This window comes from Chlorocebus sabaeus, chromosome 6 (assembly GCF_047675955.1).
Source record: "Chlorocebus sabaeus isolate Y175 chromosome 6, mChlSab1.0.hap1, whole genome shotgun sequence".
NCBI classification, from domain to species: Eukaryota; Metazoa; Chordata; class Mammalia; order Primates; family Cercopithecidae; genus Chlorocebus; species Chlorocebus sabaeus.
The window spans coordinates 9,172,892-9,191,144 of NC_132909.1; the positions used below are offsets into that span (position 1 = coordinate 9,172,892).

Consider the following 18,253-nt stretch of genomic DNA (forward strand, 5'->3'; position numbering starts at 1 on the left):
GGCGCTGGGCGGACGCCTTTCCCCAGGAGGAGGCGTGAGCGGGGCGTGGCCGGAACGTCTCTCCTCGGGGCCGCGCCCCGGGCGGGCACAGTTACGCGCCGCACGGATCATGGCCGCAGCCGCTCTGGGGCAGGTGGGTTCGCAGCCCCGCGCCGGGTCTGGGGAACCCCCGGGAGAGGCGCACTTCCGGGAGGATCACTGGCCTGCGGCCGGTCCGGCTCGGCGCCGCTCCTCCCGCCCTGGGGTTCCGCTGTGGGGCGCGGAGGAGGATGGCGCCCCTTGGAAAGGAGCACCAGGTTTTAATGGGGTGAGGGGGAGCGGGTAGACGTGAATGAAGTGGGGCAAGTAATTGGTGGGGAGGTTAAAACAAAATGGGAAACATGGAGGGGCACCCTGTAATGAGGGAGGCGTGGGGGTGGGGAGGTTGTGATTTGGGGAGTGGAGCCCTGGGGTGCGGTGGGGCATCAGCCTGTGGGGTCGCTGGAATAAAGGGGCCCAGGCCTCGAGGGCCGGGGACAGGTGAGCGCGGAGTTGAACCTCAAGTCCCAGCTGTGGGAATTGGACCTAAAGTCCTATTTTCTTGGAATGAAAGTTGAAAAAAATGGAGATGGGGATTGTTGTGATCCCAAACTCCTATCTGAAGCTCTGCACCTGGATTGGAAATCGAGGCCGTGTCTCATGGTGAAAGTGATATAGATGCTGCAGGCTAGCTGAGATGATCCCTTCTGACTGTGCGATGTCAAACAGCAGCGGCGTTTCCCAGAGTCTATGATTTCAGAAAACAAGTTTTCTCAGTGAGGAAGGAAACAGCCAAAGAACGGGGTCGTTACAAGCCTTCACAGCTGCGGTGTAACCTTCCTTGGGAGAACTGTCTCTGTTAACTTTACACCTGACTTTATTTGAGTCTCTTATCCTAGCTGATGAATGTCAGGGCAGAGTTTCACTTTCTTCGGCTCTTTGTGACTGATAGGGATAGTCCTGGGATGCCTGGGGTATGTGGGCAATCTGGGCTTTAGTGGTGACACTCCTGGACTGTGGGTGGGACAGTACTGGGTTTTGACGGGTACACTTGGGACTGATGTGGACCGTCTCATCATGGCACAGTTCTGGTGTCATAGGATAGCCCTGAACTCATGGGACATTCCTAGGCTCTGATGAAGACAGAGATATCCTGTAATGGAGATAGTTGGGCTGAGTCCTCAGCTATGATGAGGACAGTCCCCGGGGTGTGGAGGGAACAGTGCTGGACCATGGTAGGGACAGTCTCGAAGGTACTGGCCTAGACAGCAACATAGGGATAGTCCTGGGGATTGAAAAGGACAACAGTGGTTTTTTTGTTTGTTTGTTTGTTTTAATTTCAGACCTGGTGAATAGGAAATAAGCCCTGGTATTTGACAGAGGCAATGCTGGTTATAATGGGGAAAAGTGCTGGGCTTTGGAGGGGGACATTCCTGAGCTGTTTGGGACAGTACTTGGCTCTGCTGGGGACCAGTTCTGATGAGTTACAGGCACAATCTGGGCTTGTGATGTGGAGCATCTTGGGCTATCATAGAACAGCCCTGGTCTCTGATGGGAGAGTCCTGGGCTATAAAGGGGGCAGTTCCAGACATGATGGGGTCATGTGTGGGCTGTGACAAGGGCAGACTGCGCTATGATGGGGTCTCTCCTGGGCTGTGATATGGGGACAGTCCTGGAGTATGGAGGGCTGGGCTTTGACAGGGACACTCCTGGTCTTTAATGGTGATACTCCTGGGCTGTATGGGACATAATGGAGGTTCTGTCACATTATAGAAACCTGCCCTGTGCACCCCCAAACCTACTTTATTTCTTTGTCCCTTTTTTTTTTTTTTTTTTTTTTTTTTTTTTTTGAGACGGAGTCTGGCTCTGTCACCCAGGCTGGAGTGCAGTGGCCGGATCTCAGCTCACTGCAAGCTCCGCCTCCCGGATTTACGCCATTCTCCTGCCTCAGCCTCCCGAGTAGCTGGGACTACAGGCGCCGGCCACCTCGCCCGGCTAGTTTTTTGTATTTTTTAGTAGAGACAGGGTTTCACCGTGTTAGCCAGTATGGTCTCGATCTCCTGACCTCGTGATCTGCCCGTCTCGGCCTCCCAAAGTGCTGGGATTACAGGCTTGAGCCACCGCGCCCGGCCTATTTCTTTGTCTTTTCTTTTTGACCGAGTCTTGCTCTGTTGTTCAGGATGGAGGGCAGTGGCGTGATCTCTGCTCACTGTAACCTCTGTCTCATGGGTTCAAGCGACTCTCATGCCTCAGCCTCCTGAGTAGCTGGGCTCAAGCAAGCCACCTGCCTTAGATTACAGGCGTGACCCACCATGCTGGTCTTTTTTTTTTTTTTTTCAGAGAGACACTCTATCACCCATGTTGGAGTGTAGCAGTGTGATCATAGCTCACCACAGCCTTGACCTACTTGGCTCAAGTGATCCTCCCACCTTAGCCTCCTGAGTAACTGGAATTGCAGGTGTGTGCCACCATACCTGGCTAATTTTTAAATTGTTTGTAGAGATGGGGTCTTGCTATGTTGCCCAGGCTGATCTTGAACTCCTGGCCTCAAGCAGTCCTCCCACCTCTGTCTCCCAAAGTGCTGGGATTACAGGCATGAGCTACCGAGCCCAGCTGCCTTCTTTCCCTTTTCCTTTCCCTTTCCTTTATTGAGACAGAGTCTTGCTCTATTGCCCAGGCTGGAGTGCAGTGGTACCATCTCGGCTCACTGCAACCTCCACCTCCCGAGTTGAAGCAATTCTCCTGCCTCAGCCTCCCAAGTTGCTGGGACTACAGGCGCCCGCCACCACGCCCAGCTAACTTGTATTTTCTGTAGAGACAAGATCTCCCAGTGTTACCCAGGCTGTTCTTGAACACCTGGCCTCAAGCCATCCTCCCACCTCGGCCTCCCACAGTGCTGGGATTACAGGCGCGAGCCACTGCACGTGGCCTCTTTCTTTTTTTTATGAGGTGGAGTCTTGCTCTGTTACCCAGGCTGGACTGCAGTGGTGTGATCTCTGCTCACTGTAAGCTCCGCCTCCCAGGTTCATGCCATTCTCCTGCTTCAGCCTCCAGGGTAGCTGGAACTATAGGCGCCCGCCACCACGCCCAGCTACTTTTTTGTATTTTTAGTAGAGACGGGGTTTCACCGTGCCAGCCAGGATGGTCTTGATCTCCTGACCTCGTGATCCGCCCGCCTCGGCCTCCCAAAGTGCTGGGATTACAGGCGTGAGCCACCGCGCCCGGCCCGCATGGCCTCTTTCTATGATTAGATCTATTTTGGCATCTCTTGGCGTCAGTTTGTTTTATTTGTTTTATTTGTTTGTTTGTGCCCCCCTTTCTGTGTCTCTTTTTCTCGTCCTTCCTCTTCCGTCTCCTATTCTTTCTTTTTCATCTTGGCTCTGAGGGCGACTCTCCTGCCCACAGGCTGGCTGTCTCACTGTGTCTGTCTCTCTCATACTGTGGGTGTCTTATGCCTCTGGGCAGAAGCATGGCTGCAAGGCCGAGCAGTCTAGATGTCGCCACCCAGAGGCAATCTGGGGCCCCACACACTGATCACCCCGGAATCCCTGGAGCCCCACACCAGCAAGACCACGCTGCAGCCCCATCTCCCAGTGACTCACCTGGCGACCAGTAACCACGACCATTCATGTCCATCCTCCAGAATCAGTGCCAACTCACCCAGCTTACAGGGCAGGACAGGTCAGGCCACTCTCTCCCTCAACCTCACGCCCCAACTGCCTCCCCACAGGGCTGGGGAAAGAGGCATTGTGAGGTCAAAGGTCACCAGAGAGGGGCCAGGGACTGAAGGGAATTGGAGTCACTGCCAAAGTGCCACCCAAGGTGTAGGGTTTGGGCTTCAGGTAATCAGAGCCCAGTTGATTGAATACCTTCAGAGAATCAGCACGTGGACTCCTGGGTCTGAGGGAGGAGGGGCCGGGGGCCTGGACTCCTGAGTCTGAGGGAGGAGGGGCTGGGGACCTGGACTCCTGAGTCTGAGGGAGGAGGGCCCGGGGACCTGGACTCCTGGGTCTGAGGGAGGAGGGGCCGGGGACCTGGACTCCTGGGTCTGAGGGAGGAGGGGCTGGGGGGACCTGGACTCCTGGGTCTGAGGGAGGAGGGACCGGGGACCTGGACTCCTGGGTCTGAGGGAGGAGGGACCGGGGACCTGGACTCCTGGGTCTGAGGGAGGAGGGACCGGGGACCTGGACTCCTGGGTCTGAGGGAGGAGGGGCTGGGGGCCTGGACTCCTGGGTCTGAGGGAGGAGGGGCCGGGGTTCTGGACTCCTGGGTCTGAGGGAGGAGGGGCTGGGGGGATCTGGACTCCTGGGTCTGAGGGAGGAGGGGCCGGGGGCCTGGACTCCTGGGTCTGAGGGAGGAGGGGCTGGGGGGACCTGGACTCCTGGGTCTGAGGGAGGAGGGGCCGGGGGCCTGGACTCCTGGGTCTGAGGGAGGAGGGGCCGGGTGCCTGGACTCCTGGGTCTGGCGGAGGAGGGGCTGGGGGCCTGGACTTCTGAGTCTGAGGGAGGAGGGGCTGGGGACCTGGACTTCTGGGTCTGAGGGAGGCGGGGCTGGGGGCCTGGATTCTTGGGTCTGAGGGAGGAGGGGCTGGGGACCTGGACTCCTGGGTTTGAGGGAAGTGGGTCTGGGGCCTGTACTCCTGGATATAAGCGAGGAGGGTCTGAGGCCTGGACTCCTGAGTCTGAGGGCGGAGGGGCTGGGGGCCCAGTCTTCGGGTTTGAGGGCGGAGGCAGCTAGAGTCTGGACTCTTACTTACGTCTAAGGGAGGCGGGCCTGGGGGAGCAGGACCTGTTGGTCCCTTGGTCTTCTAAGGCCCATCAGCACTTGGGTCCCCCGGAGGCCTTCACTTACCTGTGTGCCTTCCCTGGTCGTCGTCTTGTCTGAGCTGATCTCCAGGCTGGGACTAAAGGTCTCTGGGGTGGGAGGCGCTTGCGTTTGACTTTGCCCCAGCATGGAGGAGGGGGCCAGAGCTGACTCAGCTCTTTTTTTTTTTTTTTTTTTTTTTGAGACAGAATCTTGCTCTGTCGCCCAGGCTGGAGTGCAGTGGCGTGATGTCGGCTCACTGCAAGCTCTGCCTCCTGGGTTCAGGCCATTCTCTGGCCTCAGTCTCCTGAGTAGCTGGGACTACAGGTGCCTGCCACCACGCCTGGCTAATTTTTTTATATTTTTAGTAGAGACGAGGTTTTACCGTGTTAGCCAGGATGGTCTCGATCTCCTGACCTTGTGATCCACCCGCCTCGGTCTCCCAAAGTGCTGGGATTACAGGTGTGAGCCACCGCGCCTGGCCTTGACTCAGCTCTTTCTAGGGAGCCCTCGTCGGGGCAGGGAGAGGACTTGGCCTCCTTCAGGACCACCTGCCCCTGTCTAGAATGGACTGAGACTGGGACAGAACAGGCAGGGCAGCGGGACCTCCAAGTGCAGGAGGTGGCGAGCGGGCTGCCAGGGCTCCTGCTGCGCCCCATTCACCCTCTCTCTCACTTCTTTCTCCACCCAGATCTGGGCACGAAAGCTTCTCTCTGCCCCTTGGCTTCTGTGTGGTCCCAGAAGATATGCCTCCTCCAATTTCAAGGTGAAAGGAGGGAACTCGATGCTTGGCTCTGAGAGAGGAGGGGGCTGGCACCTGGTTTTGGGCATCTCCAAAAGGTCCACAGCCCAGAGATGGCAGTGGGTAGCCTAATAGCCCTCCCATTGGGCAGTGGAAAAGGGATGAAACTGCATGTCCCAGAATACTCCAGGGTGACGGGTCCTTCTTCTCTATGGGTCTGAGGCCCAGGGCTTCATGGGAGTTGTAGTTTTTCAGCTTGGAGGTTGTGGCCAGATTCTAGGACACCCCTGTCTTTCCTCAGGCTGCAGACCTGCAGCTGGAAATGACACAGAAGCCTCATAAGAAGCCCAGCCCCGGCGAGCCCCTGGTGTTTGGGAAGACATTCACTGACCACATGCTGATGGTGGAATGGAATGACAAGGGCTGGGGCCAGCCCCGAATCCAGCCCTTCCAGAACCTCACGCTGCACCCAGCCTCCTCCGGCCTCCACTACTCTCTGCAGGTGGCATAGCGGCCGGCCTCTCTCCCCATCCCTGTCTGCATCTCCTTGCTGTGTCTCTTGCCAGGTGCACCTCCCTTGGTTTGTTTGTTGTGTGTTTCTCCTTTCTGTGCATTCATCATTCGTTTTCTGAGGCCTTCCATTCTCCAGGCCCATGCTCGGTGATGCTGGGTTCCCCGAGATGAGCAGACCCCGTTCCTTCACTTGGAAAACCCCACGCTGTGGGCATAACTCAGTATGATCTGTGCTCCGATGGAGGCCCTGTGGAGGCCAGTAGAGACGCCGCCTCACTTGAAAGAAAGCACGGTTCTTCTGACATAAAGGGGAGCTTAGTGGGGGATAGCGGGAGAGGTGACAGCCGGGGTGATGGTAGGAGAGGGGAGAGCCGGGGGGATGGTGGGAGAGGGGACAGCCAGGGGGTGTGGCAGGAGAGGGACAGCGGGGGGGGATGGTGGGGGAGGGCACAGTCGGAGGTGATGGTGGGAGAGGGACAGCCAGAGGGATGGCAGGAGAGGGGACAGCCAGGGGAGGGATGGCAGGAGAGGGGACAGCCAGGGGAGGGATGGCGGGAGAGGGACAGCCAGGGGAGGGATGGCAGGAGAGGGACAGCCAGGGGAGGGATGACAGGAGAGGGGACAGCTAGGGGGAGTTGGCGGGAAGGGGGCAGTTGGGGGGGATGGCAGAAGAGGGGACAGCCAGTCCAAACCCCAAACGGGAGCAGAGCCTGGTATATTTGGGAGAAATTGCGGTGTTGGATCATGGTGGAGGAGGCTGAAAATGTCAGGGCCACAGAGGAGCTGAGGGGCTGGGGCCTTGTCCAAGGGTGCTGGGAGCCATCGAGGGCTCTGAGGAAGGGAGGGGCAGGGCCACGTCTAGGTATAGTGAGAGCCCTCTCAGGCCTTGTGGAGGACATGAGTTACAGGCGAGGAGGCTGGGCTGGTGACCGGGTGGACCCTGGGCCTGTCCCCACATGGGAACCCAGGAGGAAGAGCAGCTTTGTGGTACCTGGCGAGCCTGAGAGACTTGTGAAGTTTCTAGGAGAGAGATCCAGGAGGCATTTGGTTTTAGGACTTAGAGCTATGGCTGAAAGCAAAGTCTTCACGAGGAAACTTTGGTTGAGACAAGATTTAAATGAGCATCTTGCAGCTCCAGTAACTGGTTAGCAGTTCGGCTGATGTGGGTCCTCCAGAGCATGGTTCTGTGACATTAAGACTTCTATTCCGTTCCTTTCTTTCCTCTCCCTCCCTCCCTCCGTTTTTTCCTTTCTTCCTTCCTTTCCAGAATTTTAAGGTTTTGTTTTTTTCCCCTCTCCCCGCCCACTGTGGACATCTACGCAACACCAGTCGATTCTGTACAGAGCACACACACCTTCAATCACAGCCAGACACTTCTGCCAGGGCGTAAGCGGGACAGGCAGGACTACGCCTGCTGAGCCTCCAGGAAGCTGGTTACTTGGAGACCACCACACACTTCTCCCTTCAGCCCAGCACAGCAGTTGTCCTCTGGCTGGGGACCCAGTACTTTTTCTTCAGTTGAGTGAGCGCAGAGGAAGCCTGCGGCCCTGGCAGACGGAACGTGCTGCTGTGATCCCGTGGGTCCAGAAGGCAGAGGGGGGCAGCTGAGGGAGTAGGACAATGCGGTCCCCATGTCACTGTCACTCCGGGGCATGTGTGGATTGCAGGCCAACCACGTGTATTATTTTTTATTTTATTTTTTTCTTATTTATTTATTTATTTAGAGACGGAGTCTGTCTCTCTGTCCCCCAGGCTGGAGTGCAATGATGCAATCTCGCTCACTGCAACCTTCACCTCCCGGGTTCAAGTGATCCTCTTGCCTCAGCCTCCTGAGTAGCTGGGATTATAGGCGTGCACCACTATGCCTGGCTAATTTTTGTATATTTAGTAGAGACGTGGTTTCACCATGTTGGCCAGGCTGGTCTCAAACTTCTGACCTCAGATGATCCACCCGCCTCATCCTCCCAAAGGGCTGGGATTACTGGCACGAGCCACCGCGCCCGGCCTCCAACCATTTTAAAGCCCATAATTCAGTGGGAGGCAATGTTATACAACCATCACCACCATATAGGTTCAAAACTCTTTAATCCCCCATCCCCATTAATCAGTACCCATTGTCCCTCACCCCAGCCCCTGACAACCATTAGTCTGCTTTCTGTCTTTGTCTACCTGTATTTATTATTTTTAAATAATAGGGATGGGATTTCCCCATTTTGCCCAGGCTGGTCTTGAACTCCTGAGCTCAAGTGATCCACCCACTTCGGCCTCCCAAGGTGCTAGGATTACAGGCTTGAGCCACCAAGCCTGGCCACCTGCATTTTTGTTGTTGTTGTTATGACTTTTTTTTGAGACAGGGTCTTGCTCTGTAGCCCAGGCTGGAGTGCAGTGGCATGATCTTGGCTCACTGCAGCCTTGACCTCCCAGGCTCCAGCGATCCACCTGCATCAGCCTTCCGAGTAGCTGGGACCACAGGTGTGCACCACCATGCCCGCCCAGCTAATTTTATTTTATTTTATTTTTATTTTTAATTTTTTTTAGAGATGGGTCTCGTTATGTTGCCCAGGGTAATCTCAGATTTCTAAGCTCAAGTGATCCTCCTGCTTCAGCCTCCCAAAGTCCTGGGATTACAGGCATGAGCCACTTTATCTGACCTCTATTTATCTGGGTTTTGTTTTGTTTTTGAGACGGTGTCTTGCTCTGTTACCCAGGCTGGAGTGCAGTGGCATGGTAACAACTCACTGCAACCTCCGCCTCCTAGGCTCAAGTGATCCTCCTGCCTCAGCCTCCCAAGTGGCTAGGACTACAGGCACACACCACCTTGCCCAGTTGATTTTTAAATCTTTTGCAGAGACAGCATCTCAATTTGTTGCCTAGGCTGGTCTCGAACTCCTGGCTTCAAGCAATTCTCCCACCTCAGCCTCCCAGTGCTGGGGTTACAGGTATGAGCCATCATACTGGGCCTGGAAATTCTTCTCTATACCTTAAAGCTTAAAGAGCTTTTTCTTGCGGCCTCATGCAGTGTCATCCTAACAATGCACCTCATTAAGCAATCCCCTATTGTTGGACACAGAGGTTGTTTTCTGTCTATTATAAACAATGTTGCAATAAAGAATCTAGTATGATGCCAGGGGTGGTGGTTCCTGTGTAATACCAGCACTTTGGGAGGCCGAGGGGAATGGATCACCTGAGATCAGGAGTTCAAGACCAGCTTTGCCAACATGGTGAAACCTCATCTCTACTAATATACAAAAATTAGCTGGGTGTGGTGGTGGGTGCCTGTAATCCCTGGTACTCGGGAGGCTGAGGCAGAGGCAGGAGAATTGCTTGAACCCGGGAGGCGGAGGTTGCAGTGAGCTGAGATTGCGCCACTGCACTCCAGCCTGGGTGGCAGAGGGAGACTCCATCTCAAAAAAAAAAAAAGGAATCTCGTACACATGTCACTTCTTTAAGGACAAGTGTATCTCTCTGCTCAGTTTCAGGAACTGTAGGTCAAAGGATATGTAAGCTTGTAATCTTGATAGCTATTACCATATCCACATCTACATCTACAGGGCATGTCAGTTTCCACACCCACCAGCAGAGCTTGTTTCCACACCTTGGACAACCCTTGTCCACGTTTTAGATCTTTTCCAATCTCCCATGTGGTTTTAAAGGTATCTTTAAAGGTATCTCAAAGGTATCTCAAAAATTTTAATTTGCATTTTTCTCCCTAACGCTGAATGAAATTGACTATCATCTCACGAGCTTAAGGACCACCTATATTTCCTTTTGTGTGAACTGTCCATTTGCTAGGCTGATTTTTCCATCAGGTTAGGTTTTTAAAAATTCATTTGGGGCTGGGAAGAAGAGGCAGGGCAATTGCTTGAGCTCAGGAGTTCAAGACCAGCCTGACCAACATAGTGAGGCCCCATGTGTACAAGAAATTGAAAAACAAAAACAAAAAAAAACATGGCCAGTCGCGGTGGCTCATGCCTGTAATTCCAGCATTTTGGGAGGCCAAGGCGGGCGGATCACCTGAGGTCAGGAGTTCACAACCAGCCTGGCCAACATGGCGAAACTCTGTCTCTACCAAAAACACAATTAGTTGGGCATGGTTGTAGGCACCTGTAATCCCAGCTACTCGGGAGGCTGAGGCAAGAGAATCGCTGAGCCAAGATAGAGCCACTGCACTTCAGCCTGGGCAACAGAGTGAGACTCCATCTCAAATAAAATAAAAAATAAAATTCCCAATCCAAGATATAAAACAGTTCTTTGTTTCCTTCTACAGCTTTTATGGCATAATATATATATATTTTTTCATTTAGACTTTTAATGCATCTGGAATTTCTTCTGGTGTGAGGTGTGAAATCGAGATTGAATGTAGTTTTTCTCTAGGTGAATATTTGGTTATCCCATTGTTCAGTCTGTTTACTCATATAGCAGTGTCACTCTGTTTTAAGTATTGTAGATTTATAATCTGTTTTACTACCTGATAGGGCTACTCCCCACCCCCTCTTGCCCCTCATTTTTATGGTAGTGGTTTTTATCCCCCCAAAATACCATAGCTAGTTTTGCTTGTCTTCCATTCTTCATCCATTTATCTATTCATTCATCAAAAACCCACTATGGGAAAAAAAAAAAAAAATGGCTGGGCACAGTGGCTCATGCCTGTAATCCTAGCACTTTGGGAGGCCGAGGCGGGTGGATCGACTAAAAATACAAAAATTAGCTGTGTGTGGTGGCGAGTGCCTGTAATCTCAGCTACCCAGGAGGCTGAGGCATGAGAATCACTTGGACCTGGGAGGCGGAGCTTGCAATGAGCCCAGATCAGGCCACTGCACTCCAGCCTGGGCGACAGAGTGAGACCCTGTCTCCAAAAAACAAACAAACAAAAACAAAAACCAACCAACCAAACAAAAAAAACCCCACTCTGTGGCAAGCACTACCTACCCTGGTGCAGGGGACTGCAGGAGAGGCTGTCTGGTAAAGTGTCAAGAGCAATCCCTGCCCTAAGGCTCTTCCACTGTGCAGGAGAGCAGACGCTGAACAAGCAAACCTGGAACCATGGGGTAGTGATCAGGGACAGAGTCTCCAGAAAAAAAACTAGGTCCCAGACTGGAGTGCAGTGGCACGATCATGGCTCACTGCAGTCTCAAACTCCCAGGCTCAAGTGATCCTCTCACCACCTTCCAAGTACCTGGGACTCCAGTCACGTGCTACCATGCCTGGCTGATTTTCATATTTTTTGTGGAGATGGGGTCTTGCTCTAATGCCTGGGCTGGTCACAAACTCCTACACTCTAGGGATCCTCCTGCCTCGGCCTCCCAAAGTGCTGGGATTACAGGCATGAGCCACTGAGCCGAGTCGTGTCCTTTGCTTTCTTGAGTCTCCGTGTGTCTCCACCTGTTTGTCTCTCTGTCTGTATCTGTCTCTCTTTTTCTCTTATTTCTGTGACCCAGCTGCTATATCTCCCCCACGCTCTCCTCTTGGCCTCCAGCTTTCAGTTGTCTGTGTCTTTGTGTATCTGTCTCTCTCTGTCTTGGTGTCTCTCATTGTCTCTCATGACTGTCTGGAGAAGTCTCCGAGCCTCCCGCCCGCGTGTCCCCGCAGCTGTTTGAGGGCATGAAGGCGTTCAAAGGCAAAGACCAGCAGGTGCGCCTCTTCCGCCCCTGGCTCAACATGGACCGGATGCTGCGCTCAGCCCTGCGCATGTGCCTGCCGGTGAGGGGTGCTGGCCCGCCGGGATGGGGAGGAGGGCTGGGGCCGGGACAGCAAGGGCCCCTTGACTCATTCAGAATCCCGCCCAGAGTTTCGACAAGCTGGAGTTGCTGGAGTGCATCCGCCGGCTCATCGAGGTGGACAAGGCCTGGGTCCCCGATGCCGCCGGCACCAGCCTCTATGTGCGGCCTGTGCTCATTGGGAACGAGGTGGGCCCAACTCCAGGGCTGGGGAACTGGGCTGCGTGGTGGGATCCTGCAGGGCAGGGCAGGGGTCCTGGAGGCCTGGGTCAGGGGAGGGGAAGGGACTGGGGGCCTGGACTCCTGACGCTGCCCCTCTGCCCCTCGCAGCCCTCGCTGGGTGTCGCCCAGCCCACGAACGCGCTCCTGTTCGTCATTCTCTGCCCAGTGGGCGCCTACTTCCCTGGAGGCTCCGTGACCCCGGTCTCCCTCCTGGCCGACCCAACCTTCATCCGGGCCTGGGTGGGCGGGGTCGGCAACTACAAGTTAGGGGGGTAAGTAGCACCCCCAACCCCAGAACGATTGGCGCACTGGGCGTTGGAGACACAGGGATCAGTGTGCTTGCTTTCGGCCGTGCCTCTGGATGTCACGCGAAGGTGACATCAGCACCGCGCCGGGCTCAGTGCTAAGCGCTGTGCTCCCCTGACCTCCCTGGTCCCTGAAAACAAACCATGGAAGGAAGGAGGGGGGGATTATTTTCCACATGGATAAAAAGGATCACAGATGGGAAGGCACTGGGTGGAGGTCAGTGGGGAAACCAGGACTGGTCCCGGGAAGCCTCCAGGAATGAAGCTGACACTCAGCTCATTGGCCTCTCGCCCCGGAAGCCTCCCCTGATACCCCGGGCTGGGCTGCGCTCCCCAAACCCAGCTCCCACAGTCGTTTGAACCTCCAAAGCCCCTCACCCCCGTGTGGACTTGTGTAAATCTGTCTCCCGGTGGCCTCAGCTCAGCAGGGCAGGAAGGAGACAGCTGGGTCTCCTGGGCAACCAAGGCAGAGGGTGGGCACTGGCCTGTTGGGACAGGAATGTGGCCCCAGCTGGGGGTGCATTCAGGTCCTTTCAGCCACATCCTGTGAGGTCTCCTGAGGGCCAGGCCCTGTGCTGGCAGAAGCTGGGCACACATATGAGTCAGCCCTGAGCCCTGCCCTCCCAGGGCTCCCAGGCTGGTGGGAACCCCAGTATTCGGAGCTGCATGTTCTGTGGTGAGGTGACCCAGGGCATTGTGAAAGGCTTCACAGAGGCCGGGCGCGGTGGCTCACACCTGTAATCCCAGCACTTTGGGAGGCCGAGGTGGGTGGATCACGAGGTCAGGAGATGGAGACCATCCTGACTAACACGGTGAAACCCTGTCTCTACTAAAAATGCAAAAAAAAAAAAAATTAGCCGGGCGTGCTGGCGGGCGCCTGTAGTCCCAGCTACTCAGGAGGCTGAGGCAGGAGAATGGCGTGAACCCGGGAGGCGGAGCTTACAGTGAGCCGAGATGGCGCCACCGCACTCCAGCCTGGGTGACAGTGACAGTGAGACTCCGTCTCAAAAAAAAAAAAAAAAAAAAAGGTTTCACAGAGGAGGCGGCCCTTCAACTGGGTCTGAGGAGGAGGGAAGAGGGGGTTTCCTGGGTATAAAAGTCAGCAAACCGTTTCCAATCCTGGGGACCATGTGTACAGGGACAGAAGGAATAGGATCACAGAAGATGTTCAGGTTACAAAAATAAGTCTGGGTTTTGCAAAATGCTTAACAAGTAATAATAGACTCAGACAGGCCTGGAATACCGGATGGAGGCTAGGGCCTTGTCCCGGGGCGCTGGGAGCCATGGGAGGCTTGTTAGCAGCTGAGGGGAGAGGCTATCTCTGGGAGAGAAACACAAAGTCATCCAGGTAGCCCAGTTCATTGGGGGAGTCCAGGGAAGTCCAGCACCCAGCCTGGAGGTCTAGAAACACCTCTCAAGGAGGTGACATCAGAAATGGTTTTGTAGCCAGGCACAGTGTCTCACGCCTGTAATCCTAGCACTTTGGGGGGCCGAGGTGGGCAGATCACCTGAGGTCAGGAGTTTGAGACCAGCCTGGCCAACATGGTGAAACCCGTCTCTACTAAAAATATAAAAATGAAGGCCGGGTGTGGTGGCTCACTCCTGTAATCCCAGCACTTTGGGAGGTTGAGGTGGGCGCATATAAATATAAATATAAATATAAATTAGTTGGACATAGTGCTGCATGCCCCAGTTACTCAGGAGGCTGAGGCACGAGAATCGCTTGGACCCAAGAGGCGGAGGTTGCAGTGAGCTGAGATCACACCACTGCACTCTAGCCCCAGCCTGGGCAACAGAGCAAGACTCTGTCTCAAAAAAAAAAAAAAAAAAGTTTTGAATGACAGCTGAGGATTTGGTCACTACGAAACGGGTGAGGGCCGGGCGCCGTGGCTCACGCCTATAATCCCAGGACTTTGGGAGGCCAAGACGGGCAGATCACGAGGTCAAGAGAGGCTGAGGCAGGAGAATCGCTTGAACCCGGGAGGCAGAGGCTGCAGTGAGCCAAGATCGCACCACTGCACTCCAGCCTGGGTGACAGAGCAAGACTCCATCTCAAAAAAAAAAAAAAAGAAGGGAAAATTGGGAAGAGACAGGAGAGAGAGGACATAACCACTTAGGGTCCTGATGCCAAATGAAAAGTCAGGGATTCTGTCTCAGGGGAACTGGGGAGTCCCGGGAGAGCTGTGAGCAGGGAGACAGGAGAGAGCAGGATGAGCCTCCTCTGGGACTGGGCTGGGGAAGGATGGGGCTCCCTTGTCCCACCCAACCAGTCTGCCCTCCACCAGGAATTATGGGCCCACCGTGTTAGTGCAACAGGAGGCACGCAAGCAGGGCTGTGAACAGGTCCTCTGGCTGTATGGGCCCGACCACCAGCTCACTGAGGTGGGGACCATGAACATCTTTGTCTACTGGACCCACGAAGATGGGGGTGAGCCCTCCCGTGACCCAGCCAAACCCTGGTGGGAGTGGGTGGCACCATCATTACTGGCAGGTTACAGGCCCCAGGGATTCTGGGATGGGGGAAAGGGGGTGGCTCCTAAGACGGGGGTGCTAGGGGCTGAGAGGTAACGTCTTCCACCCCTCACACCTGCCCTAGTGCTGGAGCTGGTGACGCCCCCGCTGAACGGTGTCATCCTGCCTGGAGTGGTCAGACAGAGTCTGCTGGACCTGGCTCAGACCTGGGTGAGGACATGGCATCTTCTGGTGATGGGCGCCATGTGCCAGGGGCCAGGGCATCAGAGGGCTGTGGCGGGGACTGGCATGTCTTCTCCTGGGTCTGTCTCTCCCCTTGGGCCTCTGTCTTTCTCACTATCCTCAGGGAGGGAGAGGTGGAGGTCTGCAGCAGGGCAACCCTCTGGGGACACGTGTGTCTCTGCCAACTGCCCTGCAGGGTGAGTTCCGGGTGGCGGAGCGCACGATCACCATGAAGCAGTTGCTGCGGGCCCTGGAGGAGGGCCGTGTGCGGGAAGTCTTTGGCTCGGGCACCGCTTGCCAGGTCTGCCCAGTGCACCGAATCCTGTACAAAGACAAGGTGAGGCGGGGCTGCCATTGTGGGTAGGAGGGAAGGAGGGGAGGGGCTCGGTCCTCACCACACCTTCTGCCCCAGAACCTCCACATTCCCACCATGGAAAACGGGCCCGAGCTGATCCTCCGCTTCCAGAAGGAGCTGAAGGAGATCCAGGTGAGCTGCAGGCAGCCGGGGAATGGGCCGGGAGCTTATTCCCTGGAGAAGTTGGTGTCCCATGAGCCCCTGGACTAAGAGCCAGCCTCCTTCAGTAGTACCAGGAACAGATAATGGCCCTATTGAGGCCCCGGAGAATGGGCTTTCCATGCTGCTCTGTGCCCTGGAAAACTCTTTGGGGCTAAATCATCCTTTCTTGTGAGCTCCTGGAGCCCTGGATATTTCTTCAGCCTTGGAAACCCCCTCCCGTGATCCTCTGCGACTCCTGGGTGCCCTGGTGAGAGAAACCCCCTCCCTGTGGGCCTCTGAGGCCCCTGGGGGCCCTGGTGGGAGAAAGGCCCTTTCCATAAATCTCTGAGACCTTAGCCAGTCCTCTGGCCATCTCAGAGGTCGGCCTCCCAAGATTCCCTGGAGCCCTGGGCTATCCCTTTGGCTGAAGAAAGCTTCCTCCCATGAGCCTCGGGACCTTGGCCCCTTTCTGGCACCAGACTGTTTCCTCCCACAATCCTCTGGGGCATTCCCATCTTCTGGGCCAGGATCTCTTTCCCAAGAATCTCTGGGCTCCTTTCCCAGAACTAGAGCTACATTTCTGTAAACTTTTGTGCATCAAGACCTAGAACTACACATCCTCTGACTATCCGGGCTTTCTGAGCTGTAAGTGACTTTTTCCAAGAGCCTTAGAGGCCTGGCCGTAATTCCTCTCTTCAGAACTACATCTCCCGGAAGCCTCTGTGTTGCCTTAGCCTTGATTCCCCATTGCCATCATTGTTGGCCCTCTGGGAAGTGGACTACATTTCCCATGAGCCACTGGGGCACAGCTCCGTAGGCACTTGGCCTGGAACGCCCCAGGGCCTGCTAGGAGTTGTAGAGCAGCTTCCACCTCACGCGCTGCCTCCGTTGTTCCGCAGTACGGAATCAGAGCCCACGAGTGGATGTTCCCAGTGTGATGCTACAGGCTGTGCTCCATATCCACCGACCCCTAGCATCTCATCATGCCAGCACTTGCCTCCCTACCAATGACTCACCTGAAGTGCAATACTAAATAAAAGGCCAGCGGGCGGTGTCTGGGTCTCTGGCGCCCCCCATGTGGTTGCGACACCCCCAAAGCCATAAGGGCTGACCCAGGCATCTTGGTCCCCAGCCCCTCGTCTCGGGTTCAGGTCTGCCCCTTGCTCCTTGTCGTGAGGTCAAGGATACACCTTGGCCCTGACTCCGGATCTCTCCATTCTCAGGCCAGACCGCCGGTGTTGCTGTTGAGTTTTTTTTTCTCTCTGTCTTTGCTGCAATTTTGAAATAAAATGCCAAAGAACACACATTATCTGGCTTCTTCCGTGACGCGATTCTGGGGTTTTAACCCAGGAATCCTGCTTCCTCAGCCCATTTTATTCTGAAGGACCCAGTCATCCGAGCCCCCAGTGTTCTGACGGTTTCTCCAACCTGGGGGAGCATTTCATGTCTCCCACACTGAACTTGCTATCTCCCCGCCATCAACCAGCTCCTCCCCTACTTTCCCGTCACCCAGTCACTAGGCCGGACCACTAGGTGCTGCGTCATTTCCTCTCAAAGCCCGCCAGGCCCTGATCCCTGTTCCTCCTGCCCCCTGACTCCGCTCTCCGTTCCCCCACCTCTTTGTCCCCTAGGTCCTGGCCTCAACTCAACTCTTGCCTTCTACTGGCACCCTTGTTCCAGTTTGCAGTCCCCTACCTGCCCCAAAGGTTCATTCTGCACCCAGACCTGGCCCAGTGCCCTCAGCCAGGACTGCAGTCATGGGACCCTAGTGGGTTGTGGCGTGGAGCACGATACTCTCACCTGATGGAGGGATTAAATGTGGAAGAGTTTAGACTGGGTGCACTGACTCACACCTGCAATTCCAGCACTTTGGGAGGCTGAGACAGGAAGATTGCTTGAGACCAGCCTGGGCAACGCAGTGAGATCCCATCTGTACAGAAAATACAAAAAATTAACCAGGTGTGGTGGCATGTGAGTATAGTCCCAGCTACTCCAGAGGCTGAGGTGGGAGGATCGCTTGAGCCCGGGAGGTCGAGGCTACCAGCCTAGCCAATGTGGCGAAATCCCATCTCTGCTAAAAATACAAAAATTAGCTGGGTGTGGTGGTGGGTGCCTGTAATCCCAGCCACTCGGGAAGCTGAGACATGAGAATTGCTTGAATCCGGGAGGCAGAGGTTGCAGTGAGCCGAGATCGTGCCATTGCACTCCAGCCTGGGCAACAAAAGCAAAACTCCATCTCTAAATAAATACATAAATAAAATAAAAATACAGAAAATAGCCGGGCATCATGGTGCATGCCTGTAATCCCAGCTACTTGGGAGGCTGAGGCAGGAGAATCACTTGAACCTGGGGGGCAGAGGTTGTAATGAGCTGAGATTGTGCTACTGCATTCCAGCCTGGGTGACAGAGCAAGACTCTGTCTCAAAAAGAAAATAAAAATAATAAAAAAAAGAATTCACAAGCGCCACCTTTACGTATATATGTACTTGTATATGTATAGGCTGGAGTACCGTGATGCAATCTGTACTGCAGTAATCACTGCAGCCTCAGTCTCCCAGACTCAAACGATTCTCTCACCTCAGCCTCCCAAGCAGCTGGAATCACAGGCATGTGCCACTATGCCTGCCTAATTTTAAATTTTTTTTTTTTTTTTTTGAGACAGAATCTCACCCTGTCGCCCAGGCTGGAGTGCAGTGGCATGATCTCAGCTCACTGCATCCTCCGCCTCCCAGGTTCGAGCGAT

General features: G+C 54.9%; 1 protein-coding gene across 4 annotated transcripts; it reads left to right on the top strand.

The window, feature by feature from the left end:
- Positions 1–23: 23 nt before the first annotated feature.
- Positions 24–16,814, top strand: BCAT2 (branched chain amino acid transaminase 2). Of its 4 annotated transcripts, none has more exons than XM_007997470.3 (11): positions 24–133; positions 5,513–5,587; positions 5,865–6,065; positions 11,666–11,776; positions 11,863–11,982; positions 12,124–12,287; positions 14,606–14,748; positions 14,917–15,002; positions 15,211–15,351; positions 15,427–15,501; positions 16,410–16,814. In XM_007997470.3, the coding sequence occupies exons 1-11, from the start codon at positions 110–112 to the stop codon at positions 16,446–16,448; spliced, it is 1,179 nt and encodes a 392-aa protein (XP_007995661.1). In that variant the 5' UTR covers positions 24–109; the 3' UTR covers positions 16,449–16,814. The 4 variants fall into 4 exon arrangements, with proteins under 4 accessions (XP_007995661.1, XP_007995660.1, XP_037847282.1 ...); XM_007997469.3 differs by lacking the exon at positions 24–133 and adding an exon at positions 176–296; XM_037991354.2 differs by lacking the exon at positions 24–133 and adding an exon at positions 181–307.
- Positions 16,815–18,253: the final 1,439 nt, after the last annotated feature.